The following is a 22354-nucleotide window of genomic DNA, read 5'->3' as shown; positions in this document are numbered from 1 at the left end:
GGCATAATAATAAAAAACAAATAAATAAATGAATAAAACCATCTTGAGATTTAAGAAATTTCAAGAAAAAAGTTGAGATAAAATGTTGAGATTAAACTCATTGAATTTCGAGAATAAAGTCGTTATGTTTCGAAAAAAAGTAGAAATAAAATGTTTAGAATCAACTCATTAAATTATGAGAAAAAGTGTCAAATAAAATGTTGAGAATAATATCATTAAATTATGAGAAAAAAACTCGAGAGTGGGTTAGAGCCAGTAAATTTTTGTGTATGTATGTGAAATTTAGCCAAATTAATAAGGTAATATTTTTCTACATTCTCTTTTGAGTACTCAAACAAATCCAGAGAAAACATCTTTATGGCAGAAAGAAAGGTCACTTAAAAAATAAGATTGGGTGAACAATGTAAAAAATCTGACCAAAATTTCTGTGTGGGTACATTGCCAAAACAAGTGAATGACATCTTCCTCAGAAGAGTGACAAAAGCAGAGTGATGTGTGAGGGTTTATTGGTATTGCATATTGCACAAAGAATAAACAGTAGTAGCTTACACAAACATAAACCTTTTCTGTAGTTTAGAGGACACTTAATTATAATCTCTTACAAGATAATTAGTAACAATATACAGTATTTCTAACAGTAAAGTTCATGTCTGTCAGGAACAGTAGTGTATTATAGTGCACAAAACAAGGGCTAGGCTTACTATGGTGGTGGGAAAAGGCGTTAAATCATTTTTATCTGTTTTATTATGACAAAAATATATAATGGATAAACATAAACATAATTTCTGCATTAGAAAAATAAACATTCACTCTAGTTAAATTACACACACACACGCAAAAAAACTATTGAATAAATAAAGAAAAGCTGGAATCTTATTTCTTTATAATCAATAATAATTACGGCTTACAGTGAAGCAAAAGAGTTTTACACACGTGAATTGCTACAGGATTGCACATTACAAACTAGCCATGCATCACATGGTACATGTACAAAACTCCCAATACTCCTTACACAAGTGTCCAGTAACACGGACCCCCGCTCCAAATGTTTTAATACAGAGAGATTAATTGACCTTGATAATGTATATCCGTTTTTCAAGGGAAAATACAAAGTCTGAGGTTCAGCACCTAACATGTAATCATTTCTGCTTTTACAGGGATACTGTGTCATTTGCGAGTGTGTGACAGGCTGGATTTGTGCTCTGTGTGTGTGTGTGTGTTTGCTGGTTTGGAGATACTCCCCTAAATTTCAGTATTTCAGAACAGTGCGGGCCGGTGGCCAGCTGTCTGGCCAACACTCTTGAGCGGGACAGAGCAGCAGGACCTGCCCACAGAAAGCAGCCAGTGGTTGAGTGAAAGGTCACAGACCTGGAGCAAGCATGAGAAATAAGGGCATTTAGCATTTTCATGTCAACATACATTTATAACAAGCAGTGAAAAATTTAAGCAGTCATATTTACCTGTCAAAATCATGCAATGCCAAAGCAGCCAATCACATGACAGAGCAAACGCCAGTCTGAAGGTTCTGCCCGTTACGACTGGAGCTTCTTTTTGCGTACCTGAAGAATTTTAAGTAACTAATTAGAGCATGTATGGAAAGAAAATCAATACTCAATTTATAAAATCAAATCATGTCCCACATTAGTTTAAATACTTAAAAATATGCAGATTAGGGAAGTAAAATAGGCTGTGTTCTTTTATTAATATTTACTAAATTTTTGAATTAGCTTTTTTAGTTTTCATTTAAATTTTAGTATAAGTTTAAGTAATTTTGTTATGTGCTTATGTCATATATTTCTTTTCAAATATTTCTTTTTGGTTTTAATTTATTTTATTTCAGTTTTAGTACTTAAGCTTATTTCAATTAGTTGCCAAGGCAACACTTCAAATTTTTGTTTAAATTTAAAAATCTAATATTTTTTTTATTTTATTCTGGCTTTATTTCAACTAATGATTAAAAAACTTTTAATAACAACAATAAAAAAAAGTGTTATGTGCTTTTGTAATTTTTATTTGTTTTTTATTTTGGTGGTGGTGGTGGGGGGTATATTTTTATTTCTATTTAGCTTTAATTTATTCTTATTTCAGTTTTAGTTTTTAGTTTTAGCAATTTTGCTACTTAACCTTAAAAAACTTTAATGAAAATTAGAAGTATCACCAACTAAGTGAAATACCTTTAAGATTCATCTAAAAAATTGTGGTTATTTTAAGTTTCAGCTAACAATAACAACACTGAAAATAGGCTTTAAATAGCACATCACCTGTAAACTTTGTTTTTGGTAAACTAAAACACTCACAATGTCCACTAATAATGTTAGTTAAGATTTCTTGCACTTAAAACATCATAATTTAGTCTTACATCACCATTATCCACCTTCTCCCTAACCAGTCTTTCTGCTCTATTTCTGCTCTATTTCTCCTCTATTATGATTGGCTAGCCTTCTCGAATGTGAAATGAGTAACAAGGTCACCGCTAAGTTGCTGGAAGCTGTTCTCAGTTGGTCTCCCAGAGTGGTCAGACTGGTCTGTTGGTTAGTTTTACAGCACCTTGGCCAGATTGGAAGACCAGTTTAAACCAGTTTAGGCTGTTTTAAGCATTTTCTTTTCTTTCTTTGTTTTTTTTTCACAAGGTATGTACAGTAAATGTAGAAGGTCATATGTTAATGCTGCTTATATTAAAATGGTGGCCTCTGTATAAAACATTTTTCACAGCATTTTTCAAACATACTTATCAAACTCAGAGTTTTAGTTCAAATGATCAAACAAAGCTCATGTTTTCCATAATTTACACACAAATACATACCCATTTAGGTCCGCTGGCTGCGAGTGATACACATGTTTGCTCTTCTCTGTAATGGTGAGGGTCCCTACATGGGTGGTCTCGCTGTGACTGACCCGGACCGGGTGGTACTGACTCTTTGAGTCGGTGGAGCCGGAGGGCACACTCATCTGATTGCTGGGAACGCTGCCGTTTGGTTCGGGGGTCTCAGCGAACAGCTTCTTGCGGACGGATTCAGGTGTGGATGTTGCGATGACCTTGATCTCAGGCACAGGCGTCTGTTTCAGACGGAGACAGGCCTCAGAGTGGGCCTGCTGCAGTTTCTTCATGTGATGAATGGCCACTGTAGCGTTGAAGGCTTGCTGGAGTGACGAGATCATGATTTCAGACAGTCAGTAGAGTGCAGGAAACACCTAAACAAGCTGTTTCATTTTATCACCTAAACCTAGTGAACCATGAAGTAAAATTACAAACTATCAATGCATTTTAATGGTGAACAAAAAGTGAAATGTTTGGCTATGTAAGCAAAGTATGCAAATTCAACAGTTTTTATAAAATACCTACTTTTGCCCTAATTTGCAGTACACAAAAAGAGCTTACTGCATCGTCTCTCATAATGAAGTGCAATTAAATTACATAAGTAGTATTTTTGTGTGCTAATAATCGATCTGTTCCAAATATATTGGCTATTAAAAATATTTATAAATGCTATGCAATATATGCTGCTGTTCAGATATTTTTAGAATTGTAATGTTTTTGAAAAAAAGTCTCTTATGCTCATGAAAGGTGCCTTTATATGAAATACAGTAAAAAAAAAAACAGTAAAACTCCAATATTGTGAAATATTATTACAAATGTTTTTATATGAATATATTATAAAATGTAATTTATTTCTTTGATGCAAAGCTGAATCTTCAGTGTCACATGATCGTTCAGAAATCATTCTAATATACTGATTTACTGCTCAAGAAACATTTCTGATTATTATCAATGTTGAAAACAACTGCTTTTATTAAACTATTTTTGGAGAAACTGATACTACTTTTATTCAGGATTTTTGATGAATAGAAAGATTAAAAGAACATTGGTTTGAAAAATTGTAACAATTTAAATGTTTTTACTGTCACTATTGATCAATTTAATTCAGGTTTGCAAAAAAAAAATCATTTTTTAAAAAAAAAATTAAATTATTTTTTGTAAAAGAGAAAGCATAAATGTTTTAAGAGTATGCTTTTATTCTCACTTGACCTCATCAAGTTCATGTTTAATTAAAAATGCAACATGTTTGAAATAAAAAAATATTTTTTGTGTTCAAATGTGTTAAGATTTGGTAGCTTATATCACTTTTGGATGTAGTAGTAGAAGTTCAAACATAGTGTGTTGGAGACTGACTGATGCACAACATCACAAGTTCACATTCTCTGGAAAAATGTCAGAGTTTGACTTAATTTCCTCTCAGCATGGTAGCCACCATAAGAAGGAGACCCATTTTTATGTCAAATAAATCTGGGAGCTGATTTGATTACTTCAGCGCTGCTCTAAATGTCTCAAAGTATAAATCAGATTTCTGAAACTGGTCTGTTCCAGATATTCACACAGATGGAGCAATTATAGGCAAGACGGGTGACCAAATCAGCCACTCATATTTAAAGCTGAATTGTGTAATCAGTCCAGAGATCATCTGAAAAAGCCAAATGAGACTAAACCACAGGAGACACACTCTAACCCGAGAATGCACAGAGTTATGAAACATGACCTTACCTTCCATTTGGACTTGGCAAAGTTCTTCTGGATCTGCTCGCTGACGGAGTGATAGATGTCCTGACTCCGGGCCGTCTTTCCTATAATCCTGCAGGACAAAGCTGGATTTAAAACCAGAGCTGGTGGAAAACAGAAGGATTTTGTTTCCTGTTTTAAACAATCCCTAAGACAGAAATAAGTTTAGTTAATCTTAACAGTTCTTGACTGTGGGAAACTCTGGTTGTTTCTCCTGCACAGCAATAAGATTAAATAAAGAGCAAATGGAGACTTTTGCTTAAGTCTGAGAGAAAAAAAAGACCCAAATAACCTCATATGCATCTCATCTAAATTTTCAGAAGAGATCTTAAAATTGTCTCAGACTCAGTGTCTCTCATTAAATTAAGACTGAATTATGAGTGTTATTTTAGTATTAGTATTTAGTTTAGTATTATAGTATTAATATTGAATAAGCATTTATTTGTTTAATATTTCATTTTAATTTAAGTTTTAGTCATTTTGTTATATTTTTGTTTATTTTATATATATATATATATATATATATATATATTATATATATATATATATGTGTGTGTGTGTGTGTGTGTGTATTTTATATTATATATATACACACACATTTTATTATATATTTTAGCAATAGTAACTTATTTTATTTCAGTTAGTTGCAAGTTTTCCATCTTATATTCATTTTTAATTTTATTTCTGCTTTATTTCAATTACCAAAAACATTTTTTTTGATAATTGTAAGTTTAAACAATGTTTTTATCTGATATTTTATTTCATTTTATTTTTTTGCTTCATTTCAATTACTGAAAATATTTTCCACAAATTTCTAAAAGCTTTTTTTAAATCTAATATTTATATTTTATTTTTGCTTCATTTCAATCACAATTTTTTTAATAATTTAGTTTTTTAAGCTGAAATTTTTCTTTTTTTTCTTTTATTTTTTTTGTTTTTTTTTTTCTTTTTTATTTCATTTTTATATTGTTTTTTTTTTTATTTTTTTCATCTAATATTCATATTTTATTTTATTTCCGCTTAATTTTATGTTTAATAGTTTTAGTTAGTAATAATGACACTGCAAATGAGCTGCGCTCCTATGCATGATTTAATTATACACTTATTCAGTGTCAAAAATGTATCATAATTTGTTCTGTATTTCTGACATGTCTGATCCATAAATGAAACATAACAGAGGTCTCCACTAAGGCTCACAAGCTTGAAAAGAGCAGTCAATCTGTCCTGCGGTCGCTCACCAGGGGTGTCTGAGAGCCTGTTCTGTGTCATAACGCATCTTAGGATTCTTCTGCATCATGTTGCGGATGAAGTCCTTTGCTAGAGAGATAATAAATATACATGAGATTAAAGGTGTGTTTTACAGAATCTCATGAGATGATTTAGCAGTAGGGAAGAATAGGATGCTAACCAGACTCTGAGATATCATCCCAGAAGGGCGAGTCAAACTCATACTGTGCCTTCATGATTTTAGAAAACAGACGAGTCTCGGTTTCTTCATAGAAAGGAGGATAGCCACAGAGACTGTAAAGATACAGCAAAGTAAATAAATGCAAACTTCCAGCAGGGGGCGCAGTGTATCTCAGAGACCTACACAGTTAGCTCTCTGAATGGAGTTATACAGCACTGCTAAAGGTCTTTGGTGAACCAGTGACTCTGATTTAAACTTCTAATCTGTCAGGGGTTTTTTTCAAACACAAGCTTTAGGTTTCTAAATTAAGAACTAGCATCCGTTTATCACTCTCTGTAAACAGCAGTGCTGATTAAAGTCCAACTCACTCGTGGAGCAAATATAGTACAAAAATCAGTTTCTTAGAAATGACATCCCTACTAGGAAGGGACTTACAGGATGTAGGTGATGACTCCAATAGACCAGCAGTCAACGGCTTTGCTGTAAGGTTTCTGGGCCAATACTTCAGGGGCTGTGAGGAAATACAGATTATTAGAGACAACATGGTTTTAAATAGACCTTGTTTATTGACTAAAATGCCTTTGGATTTATTGTGCAAGATCATCAGTGCTTGTTATTTTAAAAAAAAAAAAAAAAAAAAAAAAAAATTGTACATAAAAATAAACAAAAAATGATGGGTTTTAATCAGTTTTAAGTAAAGCTGAAATATATATATATATATATTATATATATATATAGATATATATATATATATTATATATATATATATATATATATATATGTGTGTGTGTATGTGTGTGTATAGGGCTATATATAGACTAAATTTACTCTAACTAAAACTGGAATAAAATAAAGCTAAATAGAAATATTACATTAATAACAATATTTTTAAAAAGCACTTAAAATTTCTAAAACAAACTAAAATAATAACGCAACATATAAAAATAAAAGCATATTAATATATAAATAAATACTAGAATAAATAAATACTTATAACAGTACACTGTAAATTTTATAAGATTTCATCAAATATCTACAATTTTAAAAGTAAAATAAAAACTGAAAATATTCAAATGAAAGTATATCAATATACGTATAAAATGAATATTAATAAATAATATAACTGTTTATAAATAATCTCAAAATAACACCTGTCTTCATAATTGTCTATCAAAATGCCTAAAATTTTAACTAATCTTACAATAAAAACTTAAAATTAAAAGCATTAATATATGCATAAATACTAAATACTGTATGTGTTTTTTACTCTTTTATCCTAATATATTATCTTCCTCTGTTTTTTCTGCAGATGCAATCAGCACAGTTTTATTAAATCATATTAACAAACACCTTTTCAGCACATGAACCACTCAAAGCACTGCAGTATTCCTCACTGAATACTGTGTGTCACTCAGAGAAACATCACATTACAGAAGGTAAATATTTTGTGACATTTCAATAAAAAGCAGCTGTGTATGCGACCTTTCAGATTTACAGATGTGTCTCTTGTGCTTTGACATTCACTGGCTGTTTAAAAGCCCATTTATTGGACATCATTCCTACCGACATATCCTGGAGTCCCGCAGGCCGTGGACATGATGCCCTTCTCCTCCATCTTAGACAGGCCGAAATCACTGATCATGATCTTGGAGTTTTCATCAGGGCTGTAGTAGAGCAGATTCTCTGGCTGTAGAGAGAGTACAGATGCAGAAAGTCAGTGTTTGGTGGGTGTAAGTCGACATCTGTTAATATCATCCATGCATATCTACAGCATACTGATCTATGCATATGTTTGTGTGAATGCGGCGTCTCTGTACCTTGAGGTCACGGTGGACAATGCCGTTTTTGTGCAGGTAGCTGACTGCCTCCAGCACCTGTCTGATGACCAGACTAGCATCGGCCTCTGAATACATGCCCCGGTCCAGGATCCGGTCGAACAGTTCACCACCTGAAACGCTGATGGGATATGAGCAATGTAACAACATGCTATAAAGACACATGAGGTTTAAAGTAACAGGTTTTCAGTGGGTGTTAATACAAATAGAGGTGCTTACAGCTGCATGACCAGGTAGTAATGCGTCCGACTTTCATAGAAATCCTCCAAGCAAACCACATTGTCATGTTTGATCTTGATGTGATGACAACAGATGAATAAGTTAATACTGGATAAATTATGTTGTACATATATTTTCAGTGTCTTTGGATTTGATTTTATTCTTAATCTCTGTTTCCTTCCAAACTGTGATTCCCATTTCAATTTTAATGTGTAGTGCTGTTCACAACAGCTATTGTGTTTAAAACTTAAAGAAACAGTTCACCCAAAAATGAAAATTTGCTTAAAATGCACTCACTCTCAGGCCATCCAAGATGTAGAGGAGTTTGTTTCTTAACAGGAACGGATTTGGAAAAAAATTTAGCATTATCTACATTTTGCTCATCAATGGCTCCACTGCAGTGAATGGGTGCCGTCAGAATGAGAGTCTAAACATCTGATAAAAACACCACAATATTACACAAGTAATCCACATCACTCCAGTTCATCAGTTAACATCTTGTGAACGGAAAAGGTGCATGTTTGTAAGAAACAAAACCATCAAGATGTTGACTTTTTCACTGGAGAAAAAGTCAACATTATTATGGATAGAGCACTTTTTGGCCAGAAGTGATAGTTTGAATTTAAAAATGTCTTAATGATGGTTTTGTTTCTTACAAACACACAGCTTTCCCCTTCACAAGATATTAACTGATGGACTGGAGTGATGTGGATTACTTGTGGATTATTGTGATGTTTTTATCAGCTGTATGGACTCTCAATCTGATGGCACCCATTCACTGCAGAGGATCCATTGGTGAGCAAAATGTAGATAATGCTATTTTTTTTTCCAAATCTGTTGCTGTTAAGAAACAAACTCCTCTACATCTTCGATGGCCTGAGAGTGAGTGCATTTGAACTCATTCTGACGGCACCCATTCACTACAGAAGGTAAGCAAGTGATATAAGGGTAAATTTCTCTCAATCTGGTCTGATAAAGAAACAAACTCGTCTACATCTCAGATCATCTGAGGGTGCGTAAACTTTCAGCAAATTCACATTTTAACATCACAGGCACAGCTAGCGTTGGTCTTACCTTCTCAACACAGCGATTTCATTCTCCAGGTTGACGTCCCTTTTGTTTTTCTTCTTCACACACTTCAGTGCAAAAAGCTTCCCTGTTTTTCTCTCCTTCACCATGAAGACCTCTGAGAACGCTCCCCTGGAGAAAGCAGAGGCAGAAAGATGAGGTAAGGTCAAATGTGCAATTACCTGGGATTATGTTTTTCTCCATGGATCCGAGAGAGAGCATGATCCTGGTTTATTTGATGCCAATGTGGCACTTCCCCCTGAGAGCAAAGCAGGTTTTAATGAAGGTGAGGATGTGACCTTTGAAAACCTGCCGAGATCTCAGCGCTGCACTGCAAGCCGCACATTTAATAACAGCATGTGAAAGAGGCCAGGGCTCTGGCAAGATCTGGTATGAAGTAATGTGTGAAGCAATTACTATTAGTGTAACAGATTTGATCAGATAAACAATACACGTACAAATCCTGTAGACACGAGGGTTAACACTTGAATTAGGACAGCAAGAAAATGCCCAGCAATGTAATTTTAATTTAATTTATATGACATTGTAGTTTTTATTTATTTATAAGTTTTTAATCAGCTTTAGTTTTTACATTTTCAGGTTTCATTTTAGTTTTTTTTTTTTTTGTCATTTTGCACTTAATAAAAAAAGTAGTACTTAGTACTTAATATAATTCAGTAGTATTAATTGTTTAATACCTAATTAGTATTATTTATTTATTTTATTTCAGTTTTAGCTTTAGTTCAGTTCTAGTTTTTTTTTTTTTCAGTAATTTTAGTGCTTAAACTTAAAAAAAGTTCCTAGAAATTAGTCAGAGCACTATAACAAATACTGAGGAAAAAAAGACTCTGACATACTGCAGACAATTTAAAAATGTATTTAAAAAAAAAATTTGATTTCACAAACTAATTTTGTAAATGGGTCATTTACCTAAATGACCATTAGCTCTTGGTTGTTGGGCTTTTTCTTCTTTGCAACCTGGAATAGCTGTCATGGGATAAAGATTACATTTGAAATCCCTTCCGTAACGTAAACAGTAATGCTTCGGTTTCCAGGTGCATCGATAAACACAGGTCAGCTGGCACTGTAAGGCCTCCGATGGAAAGAGGCTAGGTTTCAATTAGCCTGGGATTGGAAGAATAAGACAGTCTTATCTAGGCTATAAAGAACGCTTGCTGAGATTACATGTGCTATCACTGGTTTACCCGATGCAAATCTGTTATTTTATTCAGGTAATACTCTTATCAGTGTTTAATAGCTGAATTTTCCCATCTGTATTTTACACTGTGAAAATCACATTTTCAAACAGCATCTTTGTGTTCACTATCACTTCTCAGACCATATAAAAAATATTAAGGGAATACATCTTGAAAAGAATAGAATAATTTGCGTGTAAATCATACTAAATGTATTATTTGTAACTGTATGAAATATTTTAATAATGTATACTAAATATAAACATTAAGAAAACAGTATAATTTTAGTGTAAATCTCACTAAATGTATTATTTTAACCGTATAAAATGATTTAATAACATTAAAAATAAATATTAAGAGAATAAATCTGGAAAATAATAGTGTTATTTGAGTGTTAATCCCAGTAATGCATTATTTGTAACTGTTTAAAGTATTTTAATAACATGAAAATAATATAAAGATAATATATCTTGAAAATAATAGTGTAATTTGCATGCAAATCTCACTAAATGTATTATTTTTGTGTATAATTTTTTTAAATGACATTTGCTACTTAAATAATTATTATTTATAAATATATATATATAGATATATATAATATATATATGATATATATATATATATATATTAATATATATATATATATATATATATATATAATATATATGATATTCAATAATGTATGAATATATGATATTTATATATTTATTATTTAAAATAATATTATCAAAAACAATGCAATTTGAGTGTTACAGTTATTTTTAACTGAATATAATATTTTAATAACATTTATTGCTACAAATAAATATTAAAAGAGTATATCTTTAGAGTAACTTTAGTGTACATCTCACGAAATGTATTATTTTTAACTGTATACATTTTTTTTTTAAATAACATTTGCTACTTACAGTAGAATATAAGCAGTTATTGCAGTGTAGGTATATATTTTTGATATAACACTGAATTCATAATGGTTTGGACTCCCGGTTGAAATTACACCTGTTACAAAAGAAGTGCTACATCACACATGGCTTCCGACAATCAATCTCAGCCTCCCACGCACAAATGAAGCGGCACGAAACAACTGTCTCCCTGACACCGCCAGCATCTAACACATATTCCCACAACACCATTTTCCTGCACTGAATGCAAAAGCTCAGAGATGCGTGTTTACCTTCACCCGCGGTCAGGAGTGAATAGTCCTTTAGAAAGTCCTCAGTTCATTAACTACTGTGGATTTCAATGAAATGCATGAAGAAAAACTAAATACAGCTCAAGCTGAAGGTCAGTGCACAGAATGTGCCCAAAGGCAAAGAAAACTGCCAATGAAATACATAAAAACACTTTTTTTTTCTTCAGAAAATAATTAGTAGCTTATTATTATAAGATTTTTTTTGATGTTGTTCTTCATGATGGTTGGTTAAGTCCAATAGAAGCCTGCTGAGGGATTGTGGGAGTTTAATTCAGGTTGTTTTTGTCAGTGGAAAGCACTGTGCTCAACTCCCTACGGCCCATAATGCCCTGCTGGTGCCACTAACACCCACAGGCAAGGGCAGGTTGTGACAGAGCTCTCTAGACACACTAGTTTATGCCTGAAACTAGATAATTGTGTTGCTTTAGGACCTGTGTGAATTGTAAACTCAGGTTTTTAATTCGCACCTCACATTTGAGGACAACAGGAATGTGGTCGCAAAACACAACAACAAAATTCTAAAAAAATAAAAAATAAATAAAATAAAATAAAAACAATAAATAGTGATGGCAAAATTTAAAAAACATTTATATTTCATTAAAAAAATTACTCAAACATAATTAAGCATTATATGAATTAAGAATTAAGGCAAGACACTACAGACAATCTATTTTTTTGAACTGGCCATTTTTAAGGCTTTTTTAGATTAGTGTAAACAAAACATGCAAAATAAATGTTTAAGTGTTTATTTTATTTTACTATATCTATTTAATTTACAATACATGTATTTAAATGTAATGTTCTCAAAATTAGTTTTTTTTTTTTCCCAGTATTTTTTATACAATTTATACAACATTTTATTTCTATTTTTCTATTTTTTTTCTGTTTTTTTCTGTTTTTTATTTCTATTTTTCTAAATATTTAATGTCTTTTGTGTTTTTTTTGTTGATTGATTTTTGGAAGTTGTAAATAAAGCAAAGATTATTGGAGTACATTTTACAAGAAATTCTGTATTTGTGCTTCAAAATATTTGTGTTTAATTCAATGTGTTACTTGCCATTTCTTTGTAAATATTTGTAAAATATATTAGCAAATTTCTGAGTAAAAATTTCCTTCTACATCAAAAAATTTATGCAAATTAGCAAATATTTAGACTAGTTTACAAATAACATTTATGAAAACTTTATTAATGTTATCAATCAAGTAGTAAAGTATAGTCTTATTTATAAGTTACATTTGTTCTCTATTCATCTGGGGTGCCTTACCTTATTTCAGGAAAATAATCGAGTTTAATAACTTAAAAATTCAGTATCAAAGCAATAGACAGCACATTGCAGGCCATGTCCGGTAGATTATCGCAAATCTGTCTCCATCCCGTTAGCCCTTCCCTGACACCTGTGATCCCTGTTCTTGTCTGCCAAAGAGATTAACACACTCCGGTCTGGAGGTGTCTTAACCTGTGCTTTACCCTTGATTCACCTACAGACGATGAGAACGACAGCCGCAGGGTGACCTGAATACTACACTCTCAGAAAAAAAGGTACAAAAGCTGTCACTGGGGCGGGATCTTTTCAAAAGGTACAACTTTGTATCTACAGGGTCCATAATGGTACCTCAAAGGTACATATTAGTACCTAAAAGGTACAATTTTGAAAAGGTACTACCGCTGCATTTGAACCTTTTTTTCTGACAGTGTACAGACTTCCAATCCCAAAGCAGCTGATCATTTAGTCATGAATGGAAATAATGGTTTCTGACGCTTGTGCTGATCTCACAGTGTCTGTCTTCAAGGACAGAACTTTTTCCTGCTTGGTGATCGCTCTACATTCAGCAGAGACAATGTACAGCGGCTCATGTCTGCTGAGCTTATTGTCTAGTCAGCTTTCTGTGCCCGCGACATCACATCACAACCGATTCAGGACAGCAGGGCCGGATCACTGGTGTCTGGTTTACCGTCTGAGACCCGTTAAGTTGCTCAGATGGGATAATGGATTTGAGATTACACATTTAAACAGCTTATTCTCAATTGAAATCATAATTCATGTAACCTTTTCAGAACATTTCTCACATCTGCCTCCTATTTGCTGGTCAAGTCCCACCTACAAACTCATGCAATTGTTTGAGTTCATGTTGAAATGATCCATGTTTCATTATAGACCAACAGTGATACACTTTTCAATGGAGTCAGCCTCTAAAAGGTTTAATTAAACTTAGATAAGATAAATATTCCGAAAGTCACATGCCTTTAATTCAGTCAGCTGTTTTCTTTATCAAATTATTACAAATCACAACACAAGACTGAAAATGTTAAGACACAGTTAAAGCTGAATGCTCATGAGCTTTTTCTGAATGAACCGCTAATGCCAAAGACTTATAAAGCACTAAAGGCCAGTGTTAAACCCGGTAAAGTTGGGTAAACAGGCATTTACGGGGTGAATCCTTTACCAGCTGGGTGAGCAAAAACAGCTTTCTTGGAAATGCCTCTAACACACTTAAAAAAACAATTTTTAATTTTAATTTTTGAGAAACAAAAATGTGCAATGTAAACTTTTCAGTGTACTTTTTAACACTTTAAAATATTTTATGTATTTATTTATTATGGTACATTTAAGCAACACTGAAAAACTAATTATAAAATTTACCAGCAAATTCTAATTAAAATTTGTATTTTGATTGCTAGTAAATTTCACAAATAATTACAAAGAACCTTTTAAAAGAATTACAAAGGACATTTATTCATGAAAATGTGATTTGCAGGTTTGCAGGTAAATGCACTCCAACATACTCCAATAATCCTTGATTCATTTACAACTTCGAAAAGTAATTTTTATTTTATTTTTTTTTTACAGTGTACTTTGTTAAAATAAAATTGTACCTGTGACATAAATTCCGTCAGGATATTTTTACTTCCAAAAACTAAAGCTTACCCGATTGAGTTGACAAATTTTTGTTTTTATTTTTTTTAAGGTGTTTTGTTGTGAATCTAAACCATTCCAAGCTGTGTACTTACGATCCGAGGACCTCCATGAATTCAAACACATCCTGGATGTTATCCGTGCTCTTTTTCCAACCATAGTCACCCTCCTTTCGGCCCATTTCTGCGTGAGCTTCTACAGGGATTTCTGGAGAGGATAAAAAAAGAACATAAAAGATTTATAAAGTGACCAACAAAGACCTACGTCTATGATCAGTTCGAAAAAAAAAAGAGTAATAAATCAAATCTTTGTGAATATACCTTTATTTGCAGCCAAAACAATCCCAAATATTCCAGGAGCCATGAGGCCTGATCTCTAATAAATATATTGAATTAAATTTTAAAATCAAGATGAAACTCAGGATGCATCCTTTAGAATGCAGCTCAGTCTCTCTGGCGAAGTCTCATGTTCATTATCAGCTATCTTGATTGGATGTGTGTTCATCTATCAGCCTGTTTTAGTGTGTCACTGACCTCTAAAGCCCTGTTTAAAAATTCCACAGCTCTTCATTGGCTGTCCTACATGCAGTTGTCAGAAAACACTAATCAGGTTTTGGATGGTCAGTGACTTTTATGATTGATGCATGGCACATTTGCAAAGGAAATATCTCTTATTCTATTTTAACTGGAATATCAATGGAGTTTGCAGGTGGATTTTGTCCTTTGCATGTCCAAACATAATATAAAGGTGTCCACAAGCATCAAATGATTGAATGCTTTTGATAAAGTCATTATCTTCAACAAAACACATCTAGAAAACTGAACAATGCATCAGCTGCACACAAAGACAGCACAAACTGGCAGCATGGAAAGCTGGAATGAATGACAGGTTATTTTTCACCATGTTTACTGTGTTTATTTTGAGGTGTCTTCATAAAAGGAGTTCAAATATAAATACAGATTAGTCTTCCAACATAAAACGACTTCTCTGGGATTAGCAATACTGAGTTCTGGTAAGTCTTGCTTTCATTCCACTTATATAACAGGTTAAAGACTCTGATCTTCTGAGTCAACCTTAGAACAATTCACCACCTGAGTTCAGAAGGTCAACTGCATTTTATAACTTCAAAAGCCAAAAATATCATCAGTTTGCCACTAAACGTGTCACTGAGTACCCCAAGGTGGAGAAACCCCTATGGAATGGAGTATTTTGTAGACTATTAGTAGACCACTAATAGACTGCTTAATAAACAAATTAGGTAACCTTAAGAGAAAAGAAACATCCAATTAGGAGGCATGACTGGACTACAGCTCTCAAAGAACACAAGGACTCGGGTGAACTTGCATAGCTGCATGCAGCCAGTATTATCACTGTAATAAACAATATCTTTGCAGAATTATGATAGAGACTGGTCAATAAACAAACAAACAAATAAATAAATAAAAATTAAATAAACAAACATACATTAAAATTAAGGCATGACAATTCGTTATGAAATTCATAAAAATATTATCTGTAAAATTAAAAATATATTAATGATTAAAATAAACATTAATTCAAAATTGTTTTAAATGAAGAAGAATGTTTAAAATATTAATTTAATTTAAATTAATTTGACAAGAAATGCATTTAAATAATGGAAATTTAATGAGAAAATATCATTTTTAAAATTACAAATACATTAACAACTTAAACAAAATTAAGATACGTATTTAAAACATTAAATGAATTTAATTCTAAATTAATTAGAATTAAAATTTAATACAAAAATTAATGAAACACTATAAAATTATAAATATATTAATAATTGAAGATACAATACAATAAAAATTAAATGAATATCAATAATTAAAAATGTAATTCATTTAATAAAGTATAATGACATAAATCACAATAAAATATAATTTAATTAAAATGCATATTAATTTACAATAAAACAGTATTTAACAAATATCTAAAATAAAATAAAAAAAATTATATTTATATTTATATATTTTTTTCAAAAGGTTCAAAACAAACAGAACTCCCATTCCATTTTACTCACAATTTCATATAATATTTACAATATTTCACAGAAAATTCTAACACTACCTTGACAAACCTATAATTTTCAACATATGACTGGATTACTTAGCCTACAGAACCCTTTTCTACATTATTTTTCCGTTCAAATGAGTAACATTAACTGGACATAAACAGTCGACTCATATTTTCCTTTGTGTTTGTCTGTCTTAAATTCTAATATTACAATGAATATTGCAATGCACAACATTACAAAAAAAAACAAAAAAAAAAAACAATTCAATGCAAAGTTATTGCATTGCCCTTGTAGTCTCTTTACTAACATAAAAAGAACATTCTGTACTTGCCTGGCTTTGTCTTACTATGCAGCCCCTTTAATGTAGAGTGCGCCTGTGGACTAACCACTCATATATCTCATACCAACATAAACATGCAGCTCAGCACGGATCATTAAATCATGCAGCGCATGTCCCGTTGCGAGATGCCCCATACACCTCAGTGACTGACGACGGGATCTAGTCTGTTCATGCACAAACCAGCGTGCACCTTTATTGTGCACGTGATGCATTAATTTATCATCATTCAAGACGTGCATTCTGATGAACGCATGGGTGATAATTTTACAAACAGCCAGTTTTTGACCTTACCTTCAGGTCTGTAAGAACTCCAGCACGATCTCTGTCTTTTGCAGAAATGATCAAAGCTCAAGCAAGGACAGCAGTGACAAAGAATGACATGCGAGGAGAGATTATGCCGCGCAGATCTCAAAGAAACAGACATTTGCAACGCGTCCGATATGCAATTAAGCACATTCCTGTGCAATTAATGCAGTGTGATGGGTATGCAAAAATCTGTCATATGCATTGTGCATTTAACATGCAAATCAATCACGGTCATCAATCCAAGAAAAGTTGATTTCTTTATCAATTGTTGCGTGCACTCAGTCGATAAAATAATCTACTGCAAAAAAAAAAACCCTTTAAATTACCGTGCTCATTTATTGCATGCAAATATAATTAGTGATAATGACTGCACGTCAACATGAACACTGTAATTTAAAGTCTGACCTGTTGTTAACAACAGCAGCAACCTCAGTCTCGCCTGGTCTCTGTGAATGGGACAGGAATCGGCTTTACTCGGGTCAGCGTCCCGTCCTTTGACTTACCTAGAGGCAAGTGCGCAAAAGATGCCCCGCTCTGACTCTCCTGCCAAAAGCCCGCTGCAGTGTGGACAGATTAAACACGTCGAGAGGCGCACAAATAACCAACAGGTAGGAGATTACATGAGCTGTCAATGAAGGAGGAGCGGCCAGCGAGGCGGATTCTCAAGATCTCTTCTAAATGACTGTCTACACGTGATGTCATCTTAAAAAAAAAAAACATACTGTAAAAGCTGTGGTTGCCAGCACCTTGTAATAAAAAACTCATTTGCAGCATTTTAGGTTTAACTAACGTTACACTGAACGGTTTAATTTAGGCTAATGCATGCCATCTAAAGTGATAAAATCTGTTTTGTAATGACTTGCAGAATATACAGATAATAACCACCGTAATAATACAAGTTATAGAAGAGACAACAATAAGCTAATCACAAGTGGCCCATTCACAAGCTGAGGTAAAAGCTAAAACAAATACAAAACAAGTCATGGTAACAATCGTGACACTAAAATAATGCAATAAACACAACATAAGATGCCACATAAAACCCATAATCAATAACAAAACTGACAAAGAAACATCAGTCGTGCTATTTAAACAAATACCATCAAACATAAAGTATTACGCAAGCAATTGTGGGAATGTTGTTTTGTTTTTCCACGGTAAAATTTAAGATGACTTCGTTTTTTACTTCATAAGTCTTTACTTTTAACAGTACTTTACTGTAAAATTAAATGTCTATTATTAGTAAAATGTAATTACATATTATCTAGTAGGCTATTAGTATTTTCACCTTATAGTAAAAGATCTTGCCGTTACCAATTAACAAGGTTAAAAATATCAGTTAAAATATCACTTTTTATCACACACACACACACACACACACACACACACACACACACACACACACACACACACACACACACACACACACACACACACACACATATATAAGCTATGGTTAAAAATGGTTCAATTGACGGTAACCATTGACTTCCATAGTATAAAAAACAATGGAAGGCAATGGCTACCATCAGCTGTTTGGTTACTTACATTCTTCAAAATATCTTCTTTCATGTTAAACAGAAGAAACAAACTCATACAGGTTTGGAACAAGTGAACGGTGAGTAAATTATGACAGAATTGTCATTATCGGATGAACTATCACTTTAACCAACATGTGTTTTTTAATTGACTTATCAATACCAATATCTGGATAGCAGGAGCATTTAAAGTTTTAACATTTTATGAAAGCATGTAGGCCTACAATGTAAACAAAATTGCTTTTAAAAATATACCCATCAACTGGCTGTCAGTAGATTTCAAAACTGACACTAGGTCAACCATAAAAACATGGTGGACACTGCAGGAACACATCATCTGACAACAAACCAAAGATAATGTGTGTGTTTTCTGAAAATGTGAGTGTATTTGCATGTGCAAAACTCCCACGCTGTAATGCCATGGCACTGCTCTTTGGTTGCTAAGTGGTATTCAGCCCATAATTACTTGGCAACAAAAACCATTTATTTAGACAAACGTATTCATAAGGCATTACACAGATGTGTGAGTGATAGCAGCGGTAATGCAACCACTAATGCATGTGAATGGCACAAAAATGTCCAGGTCACTTTTCATACCAGAATTAAAAGAAGAGCCAAACAGTTATTAATAAAGCCAGACCACAGATCACTTCTGCACAGCATCATGAGCAGGAAGAAGAGTATGAGGCAGCGCTCATGTACTCGTCTCAGTGTCATGAGAGTGAGTTTATAGGATTACTGAAGGCTTTAACAAATCACACATTTTTTTGAATCACACATTTAATCTGAAGCCACTCAAAAGTCATTACTAAAATGAAAACGCTCAGTCACTTGTGATGGGCGGCATCAGTGTTTTGTTTTGCAGTGTCTCCTGAGCTCAAGAGTGAGGTTATTGCATGCGACCTGTTGGGCCAGTCAGGAGAACCTCACAATACACCGCGCCACACTTCCTCCTTTCATAGGCTTGAGCAAATCTCAGACGGGCATTTTAGTTGTCCTGTTACTGAACATGTTACGATATTAAAGACCAATGTCTACAACAAAAATATAATTAATGTAGATTTAATAGCTCACTGGCAGTTAAATGTTAAACAAACACACTGATTTTTTTTATTTTAATTATTCTTAAAATAGTTTTAGTTCACACACACACAGACACAGACACACACACACACACACACACACACACACACACACACACACACACACACACACACACACATACAGATTGATTGATTAACTGTATTTTGGAACTATATGATAATAATATATGATTAAAAATGTTTTTTTTTTATTAATTTAGACACACCTACTGATTATGGATTTTTGTTTGTTTTTACATTAAGATTAATATATATTGTAATATAATGTATAAATAATATTATATAACAATAATTATTTAATATAATTATATATATAATTTTATATAATTATATAATTATAATTATTATAATAATTATATAAATAATTATATAATATAATTATAACAATAATTATATATATATCATTTTAATATTATATATTTTATTAATATTAAAATACAATGATTTCTAAAATAAAATTCATATTGTCTATAAAATGAGATTAAAATTTATACATTTATATTTTGGAAATAGAGTTAATTTAGACACATCAACTGATTATTTATTATACATTTTATAATAATATTTAAAAGAATTCCACAAATGTACAATTTCTAAAAGTTAATTTTATTAAAAAAAGTTGGTTTTATGAGCAAATTCATATGTAAGCACAATTTGTATTTGTACAAAACTAATTTTAAGTATTACAGCCACATCGAATTGTTTTTAAGAGCACGAGAAACAAATTTTGCCAAAATGTCCAAACTTTTGCCTGGTAGTGCACACTGTCTGGCTTACCTTTGTGATGCTGTTTTTTGCTGACCAGTGCTTTGTGCTGCTTGATGAAGTATGATGGCATCGCTGGCAAAACTGTGTCCAGTGGCAAACGTAACGCTCTCAGGAACGCCAGTGGAAGTCTGTCTTATGTGCGAGATGTTGTCTCATGTATCCTGGGAGGAATGATGAACCTGGGCGAGACAGTTCTCTCATTAAAACACTGTGTACGGTGTTGCCATGGTGGGGAGAGGAAACATGGCTGATAACCGGACATGAAGATCTCTAGATACTTCTGTTTCAGGGAAGGTGACTTGCGTAAATGGGAATACAAATGTAGAGACGAGGAACCTGTTTCCACTTAAGAGGGTTTAACAGAGGATGCAAATCACTTTCTCACATCCAGTGCAAAGTAAATTAACTGACAGTGTTTGCTCCAGATGTTGTACATTACCTATACTTACATCTAGATTGAACCATGACATGTTTTTCTGACAGATTCGTGTCTTCTCAGATTATTTTTGTGTGAATTATATCAATGCTACATGATATCAAAATGACTCTGATGATATCAATTCTTGACTGAATATCAACCAGATTTGAAATCAAATTATGAGATGGAGGGAACATGTCGAAAGTCTTTAGGGGACCCCTAATGATGTCGAATGTGACCAACAGAAAGGGTAATATACCAAGGATGGTGGTCATAACAGTGATTTCACCCCTGTAGCTCATTTCTAACTGATGGTTACAGTCACTTTGTGCTACAACAGTCCCAAATCTTATCATTTATCAACTTACCAGTAAAACACCTAATCATCTTCATAACAAGACACATTTACCTGATTAACAACAAAACTGTGTAAGTCATCACTACCTGTTGACTTATATTCAATAAAGCCATACTGTACATTACCAGAAATGATTCTTTGATTAAAAAAAAAAAGATTTTTCAAAGCTGTAAATGAACAAAGATTATTGGAGTACTTTTTACAAGAATATACTATTTTAGTGTTTCTACTTAAAAAAAAAGCTTAATTTAACGTTACTTTAACGTAATTGTGAAATTTACATGCAATTTCTGAGCAAAAACTGTTTCTACACCAAGAATCCTTTTGTATTCTTTAATATAGGCTATACAGTATATAACATACTACTGTTCAGAAGTTTGAGGTTGGTAATCTTTTTCTTATGTTTTTGAAAGAACTTTATTATACTCACCAAAATTGCATTTATTTGATCAAAAATACAATAAAAACAGTGATTTTGTAAAAAAAAAAAAATATTATGGCTTTTTTCTATGAATATATTTTAAAATGTAAATATTTTCTGTGATGCAAAGCTGAATGTTCAGCATCATTACTCCACTCTTCAGTGTCACATGATCATTTAGAAATCATTTTAATATGCTGACTTGCTGCTCAAGATATATTTCTTATTATGTGAGAGTAATTTTTTTATGAATTTAATGCATCTTTTAAAAAGTGCCCCCAAATTTTTGAACGGTGCGTGTGGATATGGAATGAAATGTATTTATATTATATGATTTTTGTTTTTGATTTGATGTGAAGATTGGTCCCAGAGAACATGGTGAACTACTGTAACAATCTAACCTAGCATCATTGACCTGAGACGGGGGTGACTCATGCAAGTCCAGCAGCTCAGTCTTTTTATTCCGAGCTCTTTAAATGGTTCTGCTGGACCCCTGTGGGTCTCTTATCAGGCGATATTATCCAATTTCCAGCTGCATAACTCTTATATGGGACCGCAACTAGCTTGAAATCTGTTTTGGAAGGATCATTTAGTTCCTGGATTTCTTCCTGTTTTCCTTTGGCAGAAGTTCAGTCGCATTTGCTGTAAATCTGTCCTGCCAGCGCATCGGTCAGTC

General features: G+C 32.7%; 1 protein-coding gene across 5 annotated transcripts; it reads right to left on the bottom strand.

The window, feature by feature from the left end:
* Nucleotides 1–489: 489 nt before the first annotated feature.
* On the bottom strand, nucleotides 490–20613 carry LOC109054390 (calcium/calmodulin-dependent protein kinase type 1D-like). 5 transcript variants are annotated; one of them, XM_042750629.1, is made up of 13 exons: nucleotides 20491–20613; nucleotides 14484–14595; nucleotides 9092–9217; nucleotides 8018–8092; nucleotides 7781–7919; nucleotides 7527–7650; nucleotides 6399–6474; nucleotides 5964–6076; nucleotides 5794–5872; nucleotides 4541–4628; nucleotides 2804–3141; nucleotides 1461–1559; nucleotides 490–1368 (listed from the first exon to the last, which is right to left on the bottom strand). In XM_042750629.1, exons 1-12 carry the CDS (start codon nucleotides 20549–20551, stop codon nucleotides 1493–1495), a joined length of 1398 nt encoding a protein of 465 aa, XP_042606563.1. In that variant the 5' UTR covers nucleotides 20552–20613; the 3' UTR covers nucleotides 490–1368; nucleotides 1461–1492. The 5 variants fall into 5 exon arrangements, with proteins under 5 accessions (XP_042606563.1, XP_042606566.1, XP_042606565.1 ...); XM_042750632.1 differs by lacking the exon at nucleotides 20491–20613 and adding an exon at nucleotides 17478–17738; XM_042750631.1 differs by lacking the exon at nucleotides 20491–20613 and adding an exon at nucleotides 17576–17738.
* Nucleotides 20614–22354: the final 1741 nt, after the last annotated feature.

This window comes from Cyprinus carpio, chromosome B23 (assembly GCF_018340385.1).
Source record: "Cyprinus carpio isolate SPL01 chromosome B23, ASM1834038v1, whole genome shotgun sequence".
NCBI classification, from domain to species: Eukaryota; Metazoa; Chordata; class Actinopteri; order Cypriniformes; family Cyprinidae; genus Cyprinus; species Cyprinus carpio.
This window is presented reverse-complemented; position numbering and strand designations above follow the sequence as displayed.